Below are 13,213 nucleotides of genomic sequence, written 5' to 3'. Positions count from 1 at the left end.
GGGCCCCGCGGGCGGCTCCCCCAGAGGGGCCGGTCGGGCTCAGCGTGAGCGGGGGCGGCCGCGGTTCCTGGGCGAGGGTCGTCCGAGAGGGCAGAGCGGCGCGGGTTGCTTGTAGAGCCCTTGAGGAGCTTCCAGGCACCGACACCTGTGAAGTACCGGAGTGGGGTGTGTTTTGCCGGTTGTTGCTCTCAGCGATGCCTGGATGCCTGGCGAGAGGGGGGGAGGAAAAGAAAAAACGGAAAGAATCTTCCGTCTCTTACTGCCATAGTTGATTGAAACTTTTGAGTGACAAAAGCATCCAGGAGTGCTAAAGGTTTTGGGAGGGAGGGGAACTTTTAAATTTTTTTTTTTTTTTTTTTTTTTTTGTGAGGGAGGAAATAAAACACTTATTTCTGTAAGGAATCCTTAATATGTTTAGTTGACAGGTGCAAGAACTGTTTGAATAGATGGTTTTCCTTTGGGATATCTGACCTTTTAGAAAGGAGTACTTTTTTTTTTTTTTGAAGGAGAGATTTGCATTCACTGTGGGGCTTTGCAAAATAGTGGGGTGGTGGCTGGGAGGAGGGGAAGGAGGGCTGTTCGTGTTTGTGCGTGTGTATTAGGGGTGCGTGGAACTTGCACTATTTTGAGATCACTGTGGTAATGAAAAAGATGCATTGACACTATGAATTAACAGAATTAGCAGCATTATTACATGATTTTTTTCTTGTTGACAATTTTAAATTGAAGTTTTTACTAAAAGTGACTGACAGTTTCATGTTGGCCCTGTAATGATGATGATCGCTAAAATGATGGATTATTTTTTTTCTCTGCCCTGATTGCTTAGTCTCTGAGCTGTTATGATCAGAGCTTTTAAAGACAGTGCAAATAACTGCTGAAGTCCCAGGGCTGGGCTCTCAACCTTGAGTGAGTGAAAGTGCTGGAACAGTACATCAGAAATCCTGTGCTCCTTGGATTTTACTTTCTGGAGATCAAGATGGGAGGGGTTCCCAATTTGATAAATTGACTCACATTCAGGAGAAAATCAAACTTGCCCGCTATTGCCAGCTTTCCCAAATCTTTCATTTTCCCCCTTTCTGTTCCTTAATTGGAACTACCTCACCCTGCAGGCTGTGCTCATGGCATGCACTGTGTGTCTGCTTCTCTGGCCGGCACAAAACTCCGGTGTTTGCATTGCATTTCTTCCAAAGGCTGGTTCCATGCCTTTGCCCAGTTTGCTTTAGTCATTGAAATTCTGGCGGAGCCCACTTGATTCTCTTTGTAACTTGAAACAATTTCTCTCAGCAGAGTCTCAAGGCATGAGGATGGCCAGCCCTAAAGCCACAGGGCTCTCCTGGGAGATCGCTTGGCTTGCTATTGCTATCTATGCTCACCTACAGGTAGGTAATGAACTTGTTGCTATTGTCATGCCTGGTTCTTTATCAGATGATCTTGCTGCACACTTTGAATTATTGTTTTTTAAACAGAAAACAGCTGAAGGAACTACACTGTAAATAAAAGGCTCCTGATGAGAAGGTTCTCCTTTCACTGAACTGAATTTCAAAGACATCCATGTGGGAAATTAATATTTTTTCTCTTCCTAGTAATACTCTACCTGACTTCACTATATGGGGACTGAAGGGAGATCTTGCCAGATGTGTAATGCCACGGGTCTTTCTAGGCAGCCCAGCTGCTCTTTGCTCCCAGGAGGTTTAGCACCTGATAAGTGTTAAGATACTGTAAGTGACAAGGGTTATATAAATACCTGGGTAGAAACATCTAAAGCACTTGGAAATCAGTGTCAGGGGAAAAGGTGGTCCAAAAACATCTTTGCTTCAAGTGTTCAATGAATACAGGAACGATGGAGGAAAACCATAGCTGCCAACTGATCTATTGCCTGACACATGAGCCTAATCAGTTCCAAGAAGTGAGTATTTCAAGAAATATGGTGTGCTGGCATGCAGTAAAGATGTTGTTATAGCATGTCATTCTCTATACTGATAGGTCCCACAGCACAGAATGTTTCAAGGATTCTTCAGTCTTAAATACACCCAAATTCAGAAATCCTTAGAAAAGGACGGCTAAATAAACTGAAGAATATTTTTTGAAATAAACAGCATAATGTTTTGAAGTATTGCAGTAGTTTTTGACCAAACAAAGTAAAATCTTGGTTTTAATAAAATCAGTGATGCTTTTTCCTGTAATATTGTTGTCTACTGTTTGTACTATTGCAATGCTGAGAAATGGGGTTTCAAACTGGAGCCTGGTGTTCTGGGCATTATATAAACATCCTGAAGAATTTTGAATCGGATAATACAGCAGGCAAAAATAAATTCAAAACGATTATGAACAACTGAGGAGACTGTACTAGACAACTGAGTAAGCTATGATTGATTTAGGGTGGTCTTTGAGGTTTAAGGTAGTGGTAATGGGGGTCCAACCCACCCTCAGTAGCACTGCTGAGCGCACTGTGTGCTGCGAGTCACTCGCCAGCTACCTGTTGGTGAACACCTCCTGTATCTGTATTATGGTTGCAGCTAGTCATGAAAGTATGTTGGTTACTTGAGTAAAGGACTCACCATTAAAGATTATTATTCATACTGATTGTGCAGTAAAACGCAGTACCTTCAGTGCATGTCCAAGCAGATAGGACAACAGTGCTTTTTGCTTGCATATTTCTTATGCAAGAACAAAAAATATTCCTGATTTGTTGTGCCTGTTCAGCTTGTATTTTTGTGTGCAAGCGCTTGAGTGATGCTGTAATAACCGGCCCTATAAAACGCTGAGAAAGAAGTATGTAAAGCTCACTTAATAGTTCTGTTCGTGATGAGAATAGAAGTTCAGAGAAGGGAAATGTCATCTTTTTCTTTGGGCCTTTTAGTTATGAGGAGACTTTTTTTTTTTTTTTTACAATATTTTTCTTGTATTTTTGCTTTCATATTTTTCTTATTGTAGAACTGGAACCAGTAGTGGCATAGTTTCCTCTTCTCCACGAATGGTTTGGCATAGCTTCACTTGTCTCTTTGTAATGAAAACAACCCAAACACATTGTAGTAATCAATCGGCTATTGTGAGTAGCTTTACGAACATTACAATCCAGGTCAAATTTTTTGATCTTGATTGTTCTTTAAAATATTCTAATCTGTTTGGCATATTTGAGTCATTAGCACTTAACCCCAATCTTGTAGGAGGCCCTTTTGCTCCTAAGTTTTAGGTGTTTTATCACAATTTTAGGCACATTAAAGCTATTTTATATTATTTAACATAACATTTTTGGTATCCAGTAACCATTAATTCTTTAATTGGTTGCTTGGGGCCATACTATAGGGACCACACACAGTCCTTCTGCCCTAATATTGTACCATAGCTTCCACTTGTGTTGTTTTTGGCTATTAAAGTGCTTATGTCTGGAGCTAATCAATTAGAAACAATTGGATGCTGGGCAAGGTCACAAGTCTATGTCATGTCACTTATGTGCAATTGATTAATTTCATCCTGCTTGAGGCAGGTACAGAATAAAATAATGGCCATTTTAAAAGAATGTGGTGGAAATGTGGTATGAATGTAACGCAAAGAAAACTTTAACATGAGAAGTTGTGAAAAAGAGGTAGCTGTTACTGAGAAGAAATGGAAGTTAACTTTGGTTAGGGGAGCCCTTTCTGATTCTTTATAGCATAGTAACAAGCACAGCATGGTGTTTAGCTAGGCTCCAAACTGAACTCTGCCCTTACAGATGTGCAGCGTCTCAAGTTTGACAACATTTTGTCAAGGGCAGATTGGTCGCTGTACTAGTAGGCAAGCTAGATTTCATAGGATAACCCAATGAATAGTTTACAGCTGAGCTGCTTGTTCATTAAATCTGTTCTGTGACCAAGAGCAGTGGTGTAAATGACTCAGGAGGAGATCACTTACAGGCTAGCTTTGGCTGTGTTCTTTCGCAGACATAGAGCCTACTTTTTCTGATATGTGCCAATATAAATGAAACGAATGGAACTGCATTAGTCTAAAGCCAATTGTAATCCAAGCAAATAATGTCCGTATGTTTTGCTTTTTCTTAAAAACAAAGGAAAAAAACCTCCACCACCAAATGTTAGCAGCAACATGGAATAATTTGTTGTTTCTAAAGATTTAAATGATGAATGTATCCAAAGAAGTTACCGTATTCCACAGACTATGTGCATTTGTGAACATTAACTTTATCCTTGGCCTTGAATGTAAATATTCATGTGTATTTATTGTTAAATACGGTGTAAAAAGGCTCTTAATTTTTCTCACGTGGTAGCAGGTGAGCTATCAATACTACAGATTTTTAGGAGATGGTTAAGCTAATAAACAAAATAGAAGTATCCAAGTCCAATTTTGCTGTTCTTAAGTGATCTCTCGAGTACGTATGGCTCCATATTGGTAACTGAAAAGGCAGTATGTTCAGCCTGGTAACCAAATCCTTCTTAACATTGGACATTTTATTACACCATTCAACTAGAGGCTGTTTTATTTGTTATGAAATGCATGTAAGACTGTTTATCTGCATATACTTACTAATGGCTTAATGGCAACAAGAAATACTGGCTAGCAGATTCATATAGACAAAAATGTCATCAAGAATTTTACACATGGATTCATTTTAGATTTATTCTCTGGTATGTTGTTTACAAGTCAGGAGCATGCTGGTATTTTCTTAGGTTCCTGCAGTCCAAAATAAACCCTCTACAAGTCAGTCCATTTTGCCTCCAAAGACCGTGGGGCTGCTAATGTCTAGGAAGGGAAGAACAGCTAAGACACTATGTCTGGATATTTAAGAAGCATTAGCTTTGGGTTTCTGTGGAAGGGGAAGTTTCAGAGGTCACATCTTCATTGACTAAACTGTTGGTTGCTCCCATGATTTATGTTTCTGCAATCCCTGCCTGCGTTATGTTTGGGGTTTTTTTTGAAGTATCTGTGATATTATTTTGGATATGAAGGATATACAAGCTGAAAACATCTTATTCAAAATGATTCTGCCATAACCGATATGCCAAAAACTACCAACATAGTAAATGCCTTTAAGTTTGAGTTTTGCAAGGCCAAAAATCTGACGTCCACTATATGACATACTGGGCTTGGAGACCATCTTTGCGGAAAACCTTTGGAATATTGTTTTACATTCACTGAATGTATTGCACACCGATGGTCAGAAAATAGATTGATCTACATGCCATACAATAGTAAGGATTCTTAAATCTCTGGTAACTTTAATCAAAAATATGAGGATGAGATTTGCAAGTCCAGAGTTAAATCTGAAGCAGTTTTGCTTTTTTTTGTAGGCAGGTTGCAGTTCTGCACCCATCTGGAGTTTTGCCATCAGCCTCTACAGGCCTGTGGTTTTATTCTTAGTTTGAAGATGAAATGCCTCTACTATAGACAAATAACACTTTTGAGACTCTGTAGAAGTGTTCTGACTTAAAATATTCATTGTTATTGACAAGGTTGTTGCTCAGTGACAGCATTACCAGAAAACTTATGTAAGTTTCTAAACTTACTTTGAATTTATTAATATTAATGATTGCTCAGCCAGCGCTTATGGGATCTGAACTGCTGTTACCCCCAATTTACAATTGAAGAGAGTTGAATTCCCGGAAAAATTGATGAATCTGTCTTGTGACTTGAGAGACAAACAATGTATGAATACTTATTTTTTAAAAATGTACTCGTAAAAAATTTAATTTGACTATGGGAGATGACCAAAAGTACAGATTATATCACCGAAGGGATCCTTTTACTATCTCATTTATTTGTTTTCATTTTCTGAGTAAATATTTTTATCATAGCTATTATGAGTGATGCTTGCAGTGATACAACTCTGGAAAATCAGCTCAAGCATGGTCCAAACCCATTCATTCCAATGCTGCAAAGGTAGTTTTCAAATTCTGTATCTACACCTTCCTACATGGGTATCATTGCTCACTGTGATGAGAATTTTTATTGAGGTTACACTAAAAAATGGGCGGAGATTCTCAGATCAGTTGTGTGTAGAGCTACAAATTGCTGGTTCCAAAACGAGGTATCCAAGAGTCAAACGCTTTTAGAGAAGTCTCCAGTGTAGGAGTAAGCTCTCACAACATCAGTGGCTTCTAATTTCTCTTTAGAAAGTAGTGAATAAATGAAAGAATAGCTCTAGGATAATCTTTGGTTTTAGGAGATACTTGAACGCTTAGTCATTGATAATTACCCATTCAGGTCTGCTTGGTGCAGCTGGATCCTTCATATTCCTTACCAAATTGGGGCATAAATGGCACTGAGGTGACAGTTTCACACAGTGCACCAAATTCCATTCCTGCCTTTGTGTCACAGAAAATGTAGATGTTGATTGTACTGATATTACAGCCCTTTTTACTTTTTGTTCAGAAATCATAATTTGGCCATCTAAAATAATGAGTTTTGTTTCAAAAGAGCATTTATTTTAAAACCTGAGTCCTTTTTATTTGCTTTTACTTCTAGAACCTGTAGGGTTCACATCTTTGTCTTTATCTGCAACTCTGGGGCTTGAAGCTTTTCTTAAAGTAGTTCTCCGTGCTCACCTGAATCCAGGAGCTGAGGTTTAAGTAAATACCAAATATAATGAGGCTTGCAATGAAGTAGTAAAATATATTAATTTAGGTGATAGTGGGAGCAGATTTATAATTGTGCCTCTATACTTGTTTATGTTGTAAGGCTATGCAAGAAATCTTTGGGCATGAGTTATATCATACTGTGCAAATGTTGTATTTTCCTGTTAAGTCAGTGTGGTGTTAAGATTTTATATAGTTGATAATACTGATGATAAAGTCTTGTGGCTGTGTACAGTCCAACACAGTTTTACTTGAACAATTCCAGTGTAATTCTTATTATGCAAAAACTCTGTAAAACAGAGAGAGTTTGTGCATGGTGAAAGAGTGGGTTTGTTTTTGAAGTACGGTTTGCCAGTGAGCACAGCATTCCAGACAGGACATTGGATATAGCCATGGCAACTCTGGAGAGATAACTAAGACCTGCATAGGAACTGTATAGTACTGCGGTTCTGATATGCCCTCTGCACTCACTTTATTGTCGCTGATACATAAATAATTCCTTTAGGATTTGGAAGTGTGTCTAGAACTTTCTTTCCCATAAGAGAACTTTTCTTGATATTAGCTGAACTATGTAGACTGTCAAGTGCTTTTGAGTTTTAGGGTCATATTTTCAAAATGGCCTCACTCCAACTTCTAGGAGGAAGTACCGTTCTGCAAACTCACTTTTTGATGACTGTCAGCTATGCAAGGGTGCTAAACTTAATGCAGATATAGCAGCATTTTCAGAAGGGTCTGTGTTATGTGGAGCCCTTGTTTTGGTGACTTTCAGTAGGACTTGAGACATAAGTTAAGCACAAATACTGCTAAGCGCTTAAGTGTATTGGTATAACTGGATTTTTTGAAACTAGTAACAAGGTAAATTTCAATTAATCCAATGGTAATCTGGTATTAGGTTCCTTAGACACTTCCAAAAGTCTGGCTAAGCGTTTGTCATCATATTTAGCTGATTAAACCAAAACTTTCACCGTTAAAACTCTTTTGAAAGAATAAGTTTCTGGTGTGTAAATTCTAGTACCTGGGCGTATAGACATTTCATAGTAGTTGAGAAGTGCAAGTACAAGCATCATGTGTTTATAAAGAGAGGACAGTTTTTGAAAATTTGGTTTAATATATCCCTTCCAGACAGCATATTACATAAATTGTTTAGGAACAATGTTATTTCTGTTTCTAATTTTATATTTATTAGATTTAACATCATTATGGAGAGAAAATGAGAACAGTGTTCTCAGTCTGTTTTGAGAAATGTGGTTTCCAAGAATTGTCAGTTTGTCATGCTTCTGGATCCACTAGAAACACAGCGAATGCAAATCAGCTCGACTAAATTGTGAAACAATATTAAAAATGCATTTACGATTGCAATTACTAGATTGTTGTTGTATGCTAACTGCTGTCATTTTTGTCACGGTGGGAGGTTCCAACTGGTTAAAGATGCTGTTTTGTAGAGTTAAATAAGTGGAGTATTTATTTATATGTGGAAACATGTATTTCTGTATTTATGTAATGTTTTTTCTGTCATCAGGTGCTCTGCCAAAAATCAAAGCCGCTTAAAATTTACAGGATGCAATCTCTTGTCAGTGCATGCAAGCAGAACAGGGTATCATTTATAGTGTGTATATGTGAAAGGACCTATAGAGGCTCACTCTATAGTAAATGCAGAGGTGACGAGAGTTTTAGCTGCCTGATCTATTGCCTTTTAGTATCATAGAAGTAAGATGACATGGGCACACCTGCACCGCAACAGAATGCGAGGAGTAAGGGATCGTGTTCTCTCAAGCTCTGTTTGACAATAAATGTTTCCTGGCCTGCACCTTGCAGAAGCTCTGAGAAGGCTGCAGAAACTGGCTTTATTCCCAGCTGGCTGATTCAGCAAGAAATTAACTAGCTCAAAAAAAATCCCACCCTTTTTCTGCAGTTTCCCTGCTTGTATTTGTCACTGCTCCAGGCCATCTACTGGCATGCAGAGATGGGAAAGGACAATGCAAGAACTGGTTCCGATACATTCAGATTTGCCTCTTCTGGTGGGAGTTTTCCTTGCTTTCCCTGCTACTGCAGCATTTTGTTGTTGTAGCAGTGGTGTGGAAGCAGAAGGCTAAACAAGCTCACTGCTCTCTGTGGATGTATAACAAATTAAATATCCTAAAATATGATTTGGCTTCCTCTCTTGAATCTTCTTTTATTAGATGTTTTCAAAGTCTCATTATTCATTTGGTATTTTGTTTTCTTGGGTCTCCAAATAGTTTTAAACTTCTCCCTAGTTGACTAACATGGATGTTGGCTGAAAACACCAATAGCATAGTAGTGTCTTGAGTATTGCCTGCTTGGTAGATGATTTTCTAGTTGGAAACTGCCAGGTACATCCAACATATTACTGATTATTTCAGCTGATCTCATCAATACATTTTTTAGAAAATAGAAGAGAGAATACATCTATCGCTGGAGAGGCGTTGTGTATGCTGTATGCTATGTAGGGATTTTGCTAATGCTACTAACTGATAAGACTGCTTGAACAGGCTCTGTTTTTGTGGCCTGATTTTTATAACTTTGTTTATATGAATATAAGGTGTTTTATGAGACTAACTATTACACTTTTTCTCTAGATCAGTGATTCTCAGGTAAGTATTTTCATGGAACAGCCAGCTCAGAGCTTGGCAGCATTTAACAGTGCAAACTGAACGGTAGAAAATGCTATGAAAAGAAGGTGTAAAACAAAGCAAAGAGTATCATCCTTTCACTGTGTGAATTCCTGGTTTGCCCACACTTGAGTACTGTATACAGTTCTGATCCCTTTGTGAACGGGGTGAAAAGGCTAGACAGGGATCAGCTGGTAACTTGTTTCTTCCGCTATAAGAACTGAGTGCCATTAAATAAAAGTACTAGGAGACAGATTCAAAACTATGAAAGGTGTTTGTCTTCCATGTAATGATCTGTGGTGTTCCTTGCTGTAGGGTTTTTTTTGAGTAGAAGCTTACATGGATTTCGGGGAAGACAGGACAAGTACTGAGAAGATCCACTCAGTACTATTATATTGACAAACCACAGCAGGCTAAGTAGGTGAGTTCAGGACAGTGTTCCAGGGAAGTATTGTAGATCCTTGCTCCGGGTATAATCTTTGAGTGTCCAGTTATGGCTGATGTTGGAAGCTGATGGGCTAGATGGATCCTTTGAACAAGTTCAGCTGTTCTTATGTAGTTATGATGTTCCTTGGGGCTACACTTGAGGATTGTTGAACTAGAAGTTAGAACCAATCCTAGATCTACTGTCACTTATGACTCATGTGAAAACTAACACTGAAGAAATCTATTCTCCAAAATCCAGGTGTATTTGGAGGTATGTCCCGGGCACATAAGAACTTGATCAAAACCTATGTAGGTGCCTACATTCTGAGCTTCTTTATGTCTGCCTGGAATATTTTTTTAATTTTACAACACTGTTATTCAATTTTTTTCTTAACAAACATTTTTATTATGTTTCTGGTGCATTTTCAAATTTTAAAGTTTTTTTAAAGGAAATTTGGGCCATCTCGCTTAATTGCTGGAGTAGTTTCTTGTTTTTAAACAAACACTGGTATTTCCTTAATCAAGATAAACAGAGAAGTGGCTTCTAATATCTTACAAAATAAGGCTTGGCTTAAATTCCACTTTCATTATGTGGTCCGTCCTTCTGTAAGACACAAATATTCCAGACATTCTCCCTGCATGAGTGAGCACTTACCTTCACCCCAGTGTGAAACTGCGCACCCAAATGCTTTTCCCATTTCCTCTTCCTACCTCTTTCAGTTAACTTTAGAACACAATAGGTTGGTTAAAACTATAAGAAAACCTCCCGAATGCCATCTTAATGCATGGGTTTTTACCATGCAGCTGTTTATCTTCTGCTAAGAGGAAACTACAAATGTATTTTTAATGCCAGGAGCTGGGCTTAAAATGCCATTACTTATCCAGTGGGAATAGATTTGAAAATTAGTAAGCAATTAGATCAGTAGGCAAATACATTTTACTTAATGTTGCAAGTCTCATGGGCCTTTCAAATATCCTGTTAGCATCACCTGTTCTTAACTTGCAACCTTTTAAATCTTTACCTAGTCTTAAATAAAAATTAAAAATACACAGAAAGTTTTCCCTTTCAAAGTAACATTGCTATTTATGAGCTGAATTTTACTTTTTAAAAAAAACTTGCACAGTTTCTCCAAGGGCAACAGGGATGTACTGGGAACACTAATCTTCTCTTGGAGAAAATTTCTTCCTGTAGATAACCATCTTGAGAAGGGCCTTAGCTGGGATAACAGAACATGTGGGTCTTGTTCTGATCTTTTGAACTTGCTTGAATTATGTCCTTAGCAAACACCAATGATGTATTTGTTTATAATTGCTTATTTTTCTTGCTGAATTTAGACCTCTGTGAGCCATCTGTCATATGTCACATAGAAGGCACTATTTAGAAATGGGGAAAACGTAGGACTTTTTTATTATTTCAAATGTTAAGACCAGTCCTTGAGAACACTAAAGAAAAGACCTTGTCCTCATCAACTGTACTATAGGACCGTCCCATTATTCCTTGTCTGCCAAAAGCTCACACTGAATGAGTGGCAGTATGAGGACTCTTAGCCTAGGCACTGTAAAACCTCAGTCCTGAAAAGATCCTGGGTGGGGAGCCCTGTGGAATTCATTAGGTTACTGTGCCACAAGCGAGACCTTATTTTGTAAAATTCAGGCTTTCTGCTTCAACAGTACATTCTGCACTTGAGTAACAGTGCCAGTGAAGTCTGCAGGCACTTTGCTGGAGACATCAGTGGGAGTTTTTCCTGAGTAAAACCTGCCCATAGGAAGCAAACTGAAGCTGAATATCATTAGTGCTAACTAGTTGGTTATCATATTTCCTGTTGTGTGGTGTGAATCATTTCATCTCTTCTTCATGTAACTGCTAAGGACAGGTGGCATTTAAAGCTGTGTCTGCAGCTGTTAGTTTTCTTGAGAATTGACTGTATTTATCCCTCTGGAAAAAAAGCAGAGATAATAAAAAAGATAATCTGCCTGTTGCTTATAAACCTTGCAAAATTTGAAGTGATTTCCATTTTGTTTTTAAATGTCACTTTTTTATTGTGTGTCATTGAGGACCATATTATCAGGTGTTCCAGCCCATCCCTGTTGGCAGGAATTTCCCCGAACTACTGCAGAGGGGAACATCATAACCAGTCCTTAGAGCATGTATGCTATTTTTCAGGAGAACTGAAGCAGAACATGGAAATTCATTTTTATAAAAAAAATAAAAAAGAAAAACACCAATGTGACTTTTTGCCAGATTTACTATATTCAGAAGATTCTCTTTGAACCTTTTACGGGTTTGCATTCTCCACTGCGTGGTGCAGTTCTGCTAATGAAAATAGAGGGAAATAGAAGCACACCATAAATAAGGAAGATACAGACAGTTGATTTCTACATGTAGCATTTTGTCTGTGCATATGAAAATTGACATCATGGTGTTGGAATGTTGACCGTGTTTTGCATTTTGCTAGCTGCTTTTACTGGAAAGCATGTGTTTCAAAGGGAGTTTTCAATTTTTATAAGTCTTTGCCTCCATAATAGCCTAGTCTTATTTTGAATGTAGACTTCAGCTATGAATAAAACTTAACTCATGAAGTAAGAGATTCCTCTGGCACAAAATGTGAATGAATTATGCAAACATTAACCAGTAATGTGCATGCCTGGATCAGAATAGTCAAAGCCAACCTTTAGGTTCCACTGTTACCACTCAACATTGTCTTTCTCTGTTCAAGAATGCCTTACTTTGAGAGTAAGGTTGCTGAGTTCTGAGGAACTCCTCTCAAGAAAAGCTGTATTAAGTGTGGAGAAAGCACAGTTAGCTGCACAAAACTAATCCTTGGTGGGGAATTTTCACTAATGTGCTTTCTTAGCTCCAGGTGGGTCTGTGAAAGAAGGGAGCCAAGAAGTGAAGAAAACGGTCTCCCAGCAATGAAAAAGTGGCACTAGCCCTTCATCTTGAGAGTAATCATCCAGATAAAATTGGCAAAATTCAATTAGATTATCTTTCAGTAATGGGCAGGCCTCTCTCTTTAAACCTTAATAATCCAACTCATTTTCCCAGAGTTTCAGGGTTATATACTCTGTAGAAAGTTGGCAACCCAAGATTCCCATGTCATCAACTCTATCCAGTCTCCTGAGAGAAGAGTTTCCTGGTACAACATCCTCGCACCTGCTAGTTCTTCCCCAGCTCTTCTCAAAATCAGACGAATCTTCATGAAATCGGACCTCTTCATGAAATTATTCCATGATACTTAAGCAGTTTACTAATTTTTATAATAATGTGATTCATCAAGTGATATGAGGCTGGTCTGGTTCCATTAACCTGTCCTTGTGATGAAGGACCCAAATTCTTGGTAATATTTTCAGTGTCCAAGGTCGATGCGTTTAAAAGTTAGACAACTGTATTATTCTGAAAAATTACATCTGCATCTTCAAGTTAAATCAAAAGTACCTAGTACCTGTCAAAGTGTATATGCATTTGTCTGCAGAGAAAAGCTAGCACACTTTTTTTTTTTTTTAAAGGAGCATTTAACACCCCTAAAAATATGATTCCCGTTTTTAGATTGTGGTGTGCAATGCTGAAAACCTCTATTCACTGCTAAAGTT

The 13,213-nt window shown here is 38.3% G+C and overlaps 1 protein-coding gene across 1 annotated transcript in view; it reads left to right on the top strand.

The window, feature by feature from the left end:
- Positions 1-1,298: 1,298 nt before the first annotated feature.
- ADAMTSL3 (ADAMTS-like 3) overlaps positions 1,299-13,213 on the top strand; it is a 183,058-nt gene continuing 171,143 nt past the window's right edge. Inside the window, exon 1 of the mRNA XM_009886113.1 lies at positions 1,299-1,379. Within this exon, the coding sequence (XP_009884415.1) occupies positions 1,299-1,379 (81 nt within the window). The remainder of the gene's footprint in view (positions 1,380-13,213) is intronic.

Source organism: Charadrius vociferus, unplaced genomic scaffold (assembly GCF_000708025.1).
Source record: "Charadrius vociferus isolate BGI_N301 unplaced genomic scaffold, ASM70802v2 scaffold365, whole genome shotgun sequence".
NCBI lineage: Eukaryota > Metazoa > Chordata > Aves > Charadriiformes > Charadriidae > Charadrius > Charadrius vociferus.
Note: the sequence above shows the minus strand (reverse complement) of the source record. Positions and strands in the feature narration are given on the sequence as shown.